Source organism: Morone saxatilis, unplaced genomic scaffold (genome assembly GCF_004916995.1).
Source record: "Morone saxatilis isolate NCDOM2014 unplaced genomic scaffold, NCSU_SB_2.0 Contig8, whole genome shotgun sequence".
In the NCBI taxonomy this organism is placed as follows: Eukaryota; Metazoa; Chordata; class Actinopteri; family Moronidae; genus Morone; species Morone saxatilis.
In genome coordinates, this window is record NW_023340257.1 from 26,836,436 (window position 1) to 26,847,855 (window position 11,420).

General features: G+C 39.5%; 2 protein-coding genes across 2 annotated transcripts in view; one reads left to right on the forward strand and one right to left on the reverse strand.

The window, feature by feature from the left end:
- The first annotated feature begins 379 nt into the window (after nucleotides 1-379).
- On the forward strand, nucleotides 380-1,855 carry dharma. Its single transcript, XM_035679647.1, has 3 exons — nucleotides 380-689; nucleotides 886-1,109; nucleotides 1,637-1,855. The coding sequence occupies exons 1-3, from the start codon at nucleotides 380-382 to the stop codon at nucleotides 1,751-1,753; spliced, it is 651 nt and encodes a 216-aa protein (XP_035535540.1). The 3' UTR covers nucleotides 1,754-1,855.
- A 3,078-nt stretch (nucleotides 1,856-4,933) lies between these two features.
- The window catches only part of clip3 (CAP-GLY domain containing linker protein 3), an 11,860-nt gene continuing 5,373 nt past the window's right edge, over nucleotides 4,934-11,420 (reverse strand). The window contains exons 9-12 of the mRNA XM_035680593.1: nucleotides 11,035-11,158; nucleotides 10,727-10,794; nucleotides 10,381-10,453; nucleotides 4,934-10,262 (exon numbers count right to left, since the gene is read on the reverse strand). Of these exons, the coding sequence (XP_035536486.1) occupies nucleotides 10,208-10,262; nucleotides 10,381-10,453; nucleotides 10,727-10,794; nucleotides 11,035-11,158 (320 nt within the window). The 3' untranslated portion in view covers nucleotides 4,934-10,207. The remainder of the gene's footprint in view (nucleotides 10,263-10,380; nucleotides 10,454-10,726; nucleotides 10,795-11,034; nucleotides 11,159-11,420) is intronic.

Below are 11,420 nucleotides of genomic sequence, written 5' to 3' on the forward strand. Positions count from 1 at the left end.
TGAATTGCTGCTATACAAATAAAATTGAATTGAATTGTGTGTCTCTGTGGTGCTGTAATGTAACTAAAAGTACTTTAATACTTTAGTATTTCCATCTAATGCCACTTTATAATCTCTACAACAACAATAACAGATCAATAAACAGGTAAACAAACAGTTTACAGTCCCATCATTGCTCAGTTCAAAGAATCAAAGAGTTCAAAGGTCAAATCAAAGCTCAGATTTCCTCTAAAGTCCGACTGAACTTCAGCCATCAAACACTGGATCTCATTAACATATTAAAGAGCCGTCAGGTGTCTGATGGTCCGGACTCCTGGATAAAACTGGACCCTGTTGGACCTCTAGAGCTCAGAGCCTCCTGGAAACATTCAGTGTGATCATGGACGGAAGCAGAGTGTCGGACTTCAGCATCGAGCGCATCCTGTCCCCGCAGCTCGGACACAGGCCGCCGGTGAGGGAGGTTTCACCGGACGGGTATCTCCACGTCTTCCCCGGAGGGTTCAGCCTGGACTCCATCAACCTCAGAGCTCCAGTCCCGGCCCGGGCCCCGGTGCAGATGCCGGACTGCCTGCAGTACCGAGGGATGAGCTTCGGGGAGGCGTTTTACCCGTACGGACCCGGGTTCCATCACACAGACTGCAGCATGAACTCTGGAGTTTATGTTCACTTCAGCAGCCAGGACTCAGCAGGTAAACTCACACACACACACACACACACACCTAATCTAATGGAGAGTTTTATTTATTTTTAAAAAGAAGGGTTTCAGTTTAATCAGTTTATTCCGGAACTATTTTGATTTCATTTCACCTTTTTTACGCGTTAAATCTGTTATTATTGTAACGACAGAAAACAGCATCAAATGTCTTTTTTCTGTGTTTAACTAAAACTTTATACTTTCTTCCCCAGATGCTCAGCCGTTGGCGGGTTACCATGGTTACCACCAGGCCGGAGTGTCCGCGCAGTCGCGTCAGAAGTCCCGGATGCGCACGGTGTTCACCGACAGTCAGACGAAGCAGCTCGAGGCGCTGTTCGAGCTCACCGACTACCCGGCGGTGGAGGCACGCGCTCAGTTGGCGAGGAGCTCCGGGCTGAGCGAGGAGACCGTCAGGGTGAGTCCGAGCGTGATGAGGTCACTGTTAGGCCAACGTGCTGCCGCTCGTGGAGCTGCGTAAAACCTCTCCACGGTTGCGTAAAAGGGTTCCAGGTTGGATTTTACGCACGACGCACCGACTTGTATCTGACAGATTAAATATCAAAGTCTTTTTTTATTAGAGGAAATTGTTATTTAAAGTTTAATTATTCATATTTTCCTCTGAGTCCAGCGACCTTTGACCTTTAAATGAACTGTTATATATAGAAATATGTAACATTCTTTCTACTTTAATGAACATCCATTTACCATCACAATATTTTTTATTTTATTCTTAAAAAAAGAGTTGATTTGTTAAAACTTTACTGCCAACATGAGCTGTTTTGCATTCAACAATCAAATTTAGGCTAAAATAAAAACACATTATTTTATTAAATATGTAGATTTATATTATTTCCGTATATTTTGTTCTGTTGACACTTTATCACTCTCCTGCTCGGTGAACCTGTAATTAAACTCTCTCTCTCTCTCTCTCTCTGTTTCCAGGTTTGGTTCAAGAACCGCAGAGCGAGGAGGAAGCGGCAGTGCAGCGGGTCAAAGGTCAAATCCGCCTCCCCTCCCCGCAGCGCCGGAGCAGAGAAGCTCTTCACCTCCTTCCTCTGAACCCGACGGACTGTCCTCCGTTCTGCTCACGAGGTCAAACTCATCCTGCACAGGAACTCTCACCTTCAGAGGTCAAAGGTCGGCCGACTGCGTCCTGCTCAAGGGCACTTCAGCAGGCTGGACGCTGCTGCGCTGTGACTGCTGCTGATCCAACAGGTTTAACTGTGGTGATGCATTCGGAAGCGGCTGGGAAAGTCCAACACTTCAAACTCTGGAGACATTTAATGTTTAATCTCTGCTCATAGTTTTGTAGTTTTAAATTATTTTGTATTAATTTATTGAAATCAGTGTATTTGAGTTATTGTAGGTTTGAAACAGAAGCATTTGTAACCTTGAGTTGTTTCATTAAGAAATAAACGTGGTTTTGATATGAATTCAGTCCTGTGTTGTTGTTTTTATTTTGTCTTTATTCGCTGTTTAAATTATTTTTCTGCAACATTTATATGACCAGAATCACTCCCAGATATTAAACTGTCTGCTTAAATCCTCTTTACTTTGTTCATTTTTGGGGGATTGACTATTTCTGATTTTCTGGGGAGGAAAATGCGATCTGAGAATTGACCACTGGGTGTCAGTGTTATATATGATGTGGAGTTTTCTTTAAACCACTCCAAAAAGTTCAGCTACTACTTGAGAATATTATGGTACTTTGACAGATATAGTTGATTTACAGGTTTAAATCTTATAATAGGCTTATAAAATATGTGGCAAGAACAACTTTAAAATAAACATAATTTAAATAAATAATAATTAAAAAAATTCCCCCGAATTTAAATTTGCCCCGAAGGATACATTGCAGCCATAGCAGCTTATTTTGCAGCTAATGTATCATCTAACTTGGTGAATGAAGGATTTATTTTGATCAAACCAGCATTGATGATTGTTACAGATAGTGTTTCTGTCCAGTTTTAAGAATGTTTTGATTATCTGCTTGATAAAATTACTGGTTTTGTTACAGTTTTTCTCAGTCGCTTTGGTACATTTCTCGAATCATCCCCGACATTTGCAAAACAGTAAGCGCATTGACATTTCGTCACAATTTAGCATTAAAACACCCGATGGATTACCTGCAAAAAGCCACTTTTTTCTGCTACAAAAAATCCTTAGTTTCATCTCTCAGGAACAGTTAAATATCCGGTGTCAAAATGAACATCGTGCAGCTGCATCAGAATGGACAAGTCGCCTTTTGTTGGCCTTTGTGTTACGGATTAAAGAACAGCAAAATTCTTTAGTCATGTTGTCAAATTAACTCTGGAGGGATGTTTTTCTGATCGTAAACTTATGCGCTTAGAACAGTTTTTTGATGAATTATTTGTAAATTGGTTAGGGTTACAACCTTTAGGTTGTATTGTGGGGAGTTTTGATTCAAGGAGGCTGGACAACGATTCACATTTACGCTTTTTACTGTTTTGTACTGTCAGTTTGGTTGACAGACCATGTTTTCATTTGTTTGATTACAGGGAAAGGGAAAACGACCAGCACTTGCATAGCCACAAGAAGAAAAAAAAATGTGAACATCTTTTAGGACAATTGTTCCTTTAGTTGAAAACTGTTTTACATTGCAGGCTGCTGGTAGGAGATTACAGGTGCAGTTCTTTATACAGCACATATTGCATCTCTTTCTACAGCCATAGCAAATGGTGTAAAAGTCAACACTTACGTTGCTTACTGCTATATCACTATACGATCGTTGTACCTGTTTACTGTTGGAGGACAGTTTTTCTGCATGCTCATACATTGGTTGTTACCTGCTACATAACTGGTAGTGCAGCCTCCTTTCACTCTTTCAGCCATTTCTTTCAAATGAGAACGGTGTTCACAGCTGCGTGTCATATTTCATTGGTGTCTTTTCAGCACCCTGTCAATGGTTTGAGCATTGCTGACTGTTGGATGTTTATTCAGAATGAGGCATGTTGTTGTTTCCTCTATAATGTCACTCTGTAAATCTTCCCTTTGGAGCTCTCTTATGGCATTGGTTTCTTCTTACAACCATGGGCAACATAGCCTCCTCCTGGTTCAGGGTGTGAAAAAGGCGGCCCTCTCACCCTGGTGAAGTTTGTCTTGCAGGTTTTCCTTATGGTGGAAAAAAAATTTAAACGTAATATGCAAAACAGAAAAATTGAAGTTAAGATAAAATGTCACTGTCTTACGGTAAAGTATACTTTGTTAAAATGGCAGCGGAATACTGTAATCATTCGTGATTGAAGCATTACAGCAAAGTGATACAGTATTACTAGTACAGGTGCCTATTGGTTAGATTACATACCTGTTTCTGTTGGACGGAAAGAGGGTCTGAAATGATTTTCAGGACACAGTTTGTTCTGCCGCGCGAGACAGTTTTGGCTGCACCCTTGACTCAGGCCTCGGCCATATGAAGCCATGATTTGAGAACATCGGTCTTATCTCTTATTATCTCATTCAGGAACGCACATTATGTCCTCGGCGCCTCTCTTCGGGCCTCTTCCTCTGTTTTAGGCCCTCCCAACTTCCTCACCACACAAGCCCTCACTTCCTCTTTCCTCTTCTTTCTTTCTCTTGGGCTGTTGACCCCGGGTCCTAATTCTTTGTCCTTCCGATGTGTTCAGAATTAGTGGGGGGTAACATTTGTGTTGTGGCTCCGGGTGACGCGGTGGTATATATACTTGCCACTTGATCTGATTCGTTAGAGGAAAGTTTCAAGATTTTTAACCTGGGAGCAATTTACCAAGTTCAGGACAGATTAGAAAAAAAGTCTAAATGGGAATGTTATAGAAAATATGCTTGACGCATTATATTGAAAAACCGTGTTCAAACCATTTTTGCATGTAAAGATTGATTGCTACTGAACAATGCCTTAAAATGTTTCGTGGGGGGGAGACTATTCAACAGAAGACCCATTTATATCACAGTTTTGGATCACAGACATAAGCAATTTGCATAATGTAGGAAACAGGAAAGGGAATTGTCACCATTAATCATTTGCAGATGGGATTGAACCAAAAGCATTGCTACTTGTTCAAGAGAAAGTGGGTTGGAGAAACTGCTTTTTTGGAATCGTACACAAGTGACCACAATGGATGTGGAAGATTGAAAAAGTAGTTTTGACGAAATTTCAATTCTGATCTGAGAAATGTACCAAAGCGGATGAGCGACTGAGAAAAACTGTAATAGAGTCTGGTCTGCCAAGATGCTCATGCTCTAGTGCGACATCTAGTGGCAAGTAAATTTCATATATATAACCCTAAAGTAAGACTAAATGTTGATCACACGAAGCAAATGAACACAGCAAACGTATTACACATTATGCTGAAACTGATTTGTGTTTTTGGGAGTGATAATAGATAATAAGCTATGTACTTGAAATCACATATACATTATATAGTAGGAAACCATGTTAGTCAGACATTATTATCTCCATTATATACCTTATTGTTTGTGTAATTAGCAATGGACAGGAGAAGTAGAAAAACAACACCAAATTCTTTATTATATTCATAGAGTCGTCACTGTTATTATTAGAAGCACTTCCATGCTGATGAGAAGAAGATACACATATTGAAAAAACCCAAATCAGAAAATACTGAGAAAAAGTTACAGAGAGAGAGAGAGCATGCAGTGAGTATCTGTCAGGATGAGGACGTCCGACACTCGTTCAGTTTCCCCTTTAACGTCCGTCAGTTTCACACACTTTTAAAACAGGAGTTACTCACAAACATGAACTGTAACCGAGCACAAAGTAACACACACACACACTACAAAACCGGAGAACATAAAGTACACTTAGTGAAGTTATCAAAATATAGGCTATATACTGTATATTCTTAAGACTTATTAATGTTAAAACAACCAGTGCTGAGTTAGTTTCTATGAGAATGAGTTCAACATTATATTCTCAGACACGTACACCGATCGATTATAGAGCATTTAAAGGATAAAACCAGCGAGTGTTTCAGCCAGTCGACTACAAATTACAAACACATTCCTGCTGATCGTTTTCCAAAACCATCCATTAGTTTTTGATTGATCTCCTTCCTTCTGCCATCGTATGCCAAGATATAAATAGCACGCCACTTTTAAGGATGTTTCTCGTATGTTTTTTAACTCATTGAAAGTAATTTAAGCCGAAGTCAGGTGGCCGTCGTTGTGGTAACAACAGGTTGTCGGGTGACATTGTGAAATAGTTTGTTAAGTTTAGTGACATTAATTACATCACTAAAGTTCCTTACTTAAGTTCAGTTAAGTTACACACTTACAGTAAGTGTTGTAGTTTAATTAACTTATGTACGTACTTAAGTTCAGTTACAGTAATTACCTACTGTGAAATGACACAAGAAGCTAAAAAGGTGTTTTGTTAACACGCAAAATTACTCTAAAAACCAAAGGAAGGCTTTGGATATCAGTCGGCAGGAAGTAAGTATACGTACAGTAATTTGTAGTTAAAAAGCTAAAACAGGTAAAACCAGTTTAGTCCTTCAAATGGTGCCAAACAAATAGAGAATATGTAATGAGAAAAGATTATGTAACATCTTGTTTATTGTGAGATGATTAACCGGTGACTCACTAGTGACACTTAGTGGCCAAACTAGAGAAAGCTCCACATTTACACAGCAGTAAGAACACTATGTTCATACCAAGAGGCTTCACTGGGACATATTGACTGTACTGTACGTTTACTGTACAAAGACAAACCTCACCATCACTGTGGTCCACTGACGTCTACTGTATGTTCACCTATATGAAAGAGTCAGCAAATCCTGACTCTGTGAAGCTTTAGCAAAGAACAGCGATGCTGCGGCAGCAAAACATTTCCTTTGAGTGAAATTATAAACAGATGTAAACTACAACATGTAGAGTTACTTTAGTTCATCATGCTCTTTTGTTCAGGTTTGGATGGGATAGCAGGGGAAGGTAGCTAACGGCATGAATGTAGGAAGGTAAAGCAGTGAGTCATCTGCATATTGTGACATCAGAGTTCTCACATTGTCAAGCAACTGACTCCCAGAACAGTGGCTTAAAGTGGAGTTGAAGTCTGATTTCAGTTGAGTAAAGATGTACAAAATCTGGATTTCTTGGTTTTAATCGGGTTTGAAACTTCAACTCACCCCTGAACAAAAGCTGGAATTAGCAGGGACATCATGCAACAATAACTGTTGGCCAATTGTGAGGTTCTAGCAACCTGATCGAAATTTGTTGCAATGTTCAAGGACAGATTGTAGTTTTCAGGAAATTCTGGTTATTTCTTACATTTTTAAGGAGATGATCTTGCCTGGAAAGCTACTTTACCAAATTCTAGTTTTCCAGGAAACCCTGGATTTGCTAAGTGACCAAGCCTTTTCCATTTCTGTTCTTTCATTCAGCTGTTTAACAAACTGATTAAAACAGCTAACTGTCAGGCCAAAATGCACCATATCCAAAGTGCTACCAGGGCAGGAGTTTCTGTTCAAAATGCTGAACTGATCAGCGCTCTGTTCACATAACTCAACCTACAACTTGTAACAAAGCTTAAGAGTTTGGTGAAGTACTGTTTTCACCATTTTACCTTTTGCTGTCTCTTTGGCACTCAGAGCTAAGCTTAGAATTTAAGCAAGAATGAAAAGCTTTAGTCCGACTAAACTCTGCAGCTGGTTGAGCTAAACTGAACACCTGATGAGTGTAAGCGCTGTAGTTATCGTTAGTATAATGTTGAAGCTGATTCCACGGGCACAAAAATAACAGTTATCAACAGTGGTGTACAGGAGCAACCACAAAGTGTTTCCTTTAGCCGAGGCTGCAGAGCTCAAAGAGTGAGAGAAATCCTCAGCAAACCAACAAGAAACTTCAGTTCGCTGGTTCTTTAATGTCAGTCTCAAGTTACTGACCAGCTTTAGAGTCTGGTGGATTTCAAAATTCAAGAACCAATTTCAAGTCCAAACCAGTCATAACTGGAATGATTAAATCTTAAAACCCCAAATTCTATCAAAGGTATAATCAGATTAGAAATCACAGACAGACAAAGATAAAGTTTTACAGCTCGGGTAACATCTTAGATCTCTTAGAGCTCTACGTTTTACGTCCAAAAAATACAAAATTCAAGTATAATCAAGTCTTTCTGGAGTTGTAAAACAAACTCATGTCTGTCTGAATAAACAAGCCATAGTCAGAAACTGAAGATTTGACCAGTAAAACTATTGAAATAGATTTCCAAACGTGAGTTACAGTTACGTTTAGGCAGTAAAACTACTCACACCTGACAAAATCAACATTGACTTGTGGCTCTTTATACTACTGCTGGTACTGCACCTTTGTAGTGGATCGGTGGGTCTATTACACACTTTGGACTATATTTGAAAGACTAACTTCGGATTGTCCAATCTTCTTTAAAAAAAAAAGTGAAAAATCACAACAGAACATCACACTGGCTCTTGAATTTGTGAACCTACCAATCACTACGGTGTTATTGTACCTCCACGCACTGATTGCTTTTGTTTGTCTGGTATTTTTCTCAACCTGAAAGCGTTTGTAGTTTGTTTAGTTTTCCAGCAGCCTTGGCCATCAGAGTGTGAGTGTGTTCATCTCTCTGTATTAGTGTGCTTACAGAGTGTAAAGAAAAGTTAACACAGGAACCATTTCCACACAGAGATAGGTACACTGTTTACATATTGCTGTTTTAAGTTATGCACATACTTGGAGAGAGATTTTAACATTAAGCACACATGTAAGTTTAGATTAACTTGTGTTTTGTCTTTTTCGCAGATGCTCACATTCACAAAATTAACTTAAATCTTATTTAACTGGAGAAAGAGGGTTGAGAGAAGAGGGGGAAGAGAAGCAGAGAGGAACACTTTTACAAATATCATGAACTCTCTGTGGAGAGCTTATCCAGGGTTTAAATTTCTATGTAAGGAAATCAAAAACCTCAAGATGGAGGATATGGATATTTGATGAAGGGACTGTACAACTGATTATCGTAAACAAATATTCAACTCTAAACTGATTAAGTGTTGTTTTAAAGCTGATATTGACTTTAAATGAAGCTTATTTTCAGACATTAGCAACACAAAGACTTTAATATCAACATGTAATGGGGCTGAAAACACTTTGATTTTAAAGTTGCATCAAAGGAACGTCATCGTTTTGGGTCTGTTAGCACTTTTGGTTAACAACAGATTACGATTGCAGCTAGATTTCTATAATATACTGTATTTTAACTCTAACTAGATGCACTAATGTTTGTATTTGGCAATGCACTGATTAATAATGACAGTTATCCTAAGGCGTTCAGTCACTATAACTATACTGAAGACTAAATTAACTGGATCTTTTTTCTTTTTCAAAGTAATGAAGGAAAAATCCAGTTTTTTTTCTGCGTGTTCAGACTTGTTGTGAAAGGGCAACAACTTAAATACACACTTTAACTTTTAAACTGTACAGTTAAATAATCCACATTAACTCCAAAGCCACGTTCCCCCTGTATGCAACAGGAGACATTTCACAGATTATCTCACATCCCGACAGTTAAATTATGCCCGTTTCATATATCTGAAAGATAAAAAAATATAACTGACTGTAACACTATGATAAAATACAAGTAAGTCAGCAGTTGGTTAACCCTGTTTTCAGTTTGACATCTGAGATTAAAGCATGCAGGTGATAAAAGTTCTTCACACGGGATTTGTAGGATTGAGATCTTAATGTTACATGTGTAACCGTGGTTCTCTGAGTGGAGAAACTACCTCTCCGGCTGCGAAACGCGCTCAAACCAACGTCAAACAGAGAATTTCGTGCCTGTGCGTCCCTCATATAGAGCCACGTTTTTCCACAGTTGAGGTGTCTTAAAGAGCCTCCCGGGTGGAGAGGCAGTCCCGACACAAGAGAGAACAGCAGCCGTTAAATGAAGTATGCCAGATCTGGGTCCAACACAACCACCAAACTGCTTGATACACTCCGATGTTTCACCTGGTCTTTAAGTTAGCTGCTGCCAACCTTTGGCGTTCGTTTTTAAAAATCTGGCAAGACCCAAATCGAGCAGCAGCACAAACTGAAGTTACGTGGTTGTTGTTATCCTTAGAGAAACTGAACAGCCCCAAATGAAGACAAAACATGGACTAACACAGAGCTGGGACAATGAGATGAGAAATGATAAAGTGGTAAGGAGAATATTTTCGGGGGAATTGCTTTAGCAGAGCTGGATTCTCAGTTTCAGTTAAAGGACGTTTTGATCGGATACAAGGCACTATAGATTTTGCTATAGAACGGCTAAATCAGAGGGATCTGGGCTGAGAGTAAGAGAGAGAGAAGAAGAGGAGGAGGAGGAGGAGGAGGAGGAGGTGGGATTTTAATACGAGAAGTTTGACTGACGACGGCAATAGTCTGAAGAGACTGACGAGAGAGAGAGTGAAAGAGAGGGAAGTCAAAGTAAAAGATGAAGAGACAGAAGAAGAGCAGAGAGATTGATCTTGTGGTGGAGGAAGAAGAGGAGGAAGAAGGAGGGCGTGGTTAGGACTGCATCTCAGCACGCAGCATCCACGGAAACCAACAGCAGAAAAGCAACCTGGAGTAGGAAGAGGGGGAAGAAGAGGAAGAGGAAGGAAGAAAAGGAGTGATTTTTCGAATAAACTCAAACTGAGGCTTTGTTTTATTTATCTGTCTACCTGCCCGTCTGTTCTCACCTGGATATGGAGCTCTCGGAGGTCAGGTCTTTAGGAGAACGCATCGTGTTGAAGTTACGCTTGGGCTGCGACACTGTGGGACACAAACACACGAATAACAGTCTGTTAATGATGCTAACAAAAGGACGACGTCGCTGATTATCATCGTTAATTTTGGGGGGATTTAGCAAAAAAAGCATTTCTTTTCGGCTTTATGGTTCTGCATCGCTGTGGTTGAGTGGCTTTATATCTGACACACAACATTAGTTTAATTTCTACTGGATTTAAACACTATGAACCTATGACTACATAGTCAAAAAAATGACATCTTTAAAGCTCAGACACTTCCTGTAATGAAAAGACTTACTGGTGACTTGGTGGACTTTCTTCACCATGGATTTGTCATTCTGTGAGCCGTCTTTAGGACCTCCGATTCTGACAAAACAACAATGAAAGCAGTTTATTGTTGACTTCAAGATACAGCCAAATTTAATTCATCATATTAAACAGAAGATGCATCTAGAGAGACTATATTAAATGTTGCTTTATAACAAACTATTAGATAGCATCATCGTTTTTATTTTTATATATAAAACCATCAAGAATCAATCTCACTAAAACACTGATCAGTGAGTAACTTGCAGATTACTTTTGGGGTCTTGAACGCGCTCTTACCTCTGGACGCGTGAGGGCGGAGCAAACACTCCATATTTGGGCAGGCAGCTGAAGTACCGGACTCCAAACACCGAGCCGTCGTGTTTCCCTGTCGGCTGATCCAGCTCAATACCAAACCAGTAACCTGCAAGGACACAAAGAGCTCGAGTCCGCTATACATTCTTTACCACTTGTGATGAAAAATAATGAAAGGTTTAGGCTGAAGATGCCAAAAAAGATAAAAGCAACATCATAAGTGAGCTAATGTTAGCAAAATGTTAGCGACTGATAACAAACCTTACTAAAATTAATTAAAGATAACCTCCTGATTTGTTGCTTTACCATAGCTGTGACTCTGACTGCATGTGCTGAAGAGATAAAGAAATAATATTTTATAACAAACAATG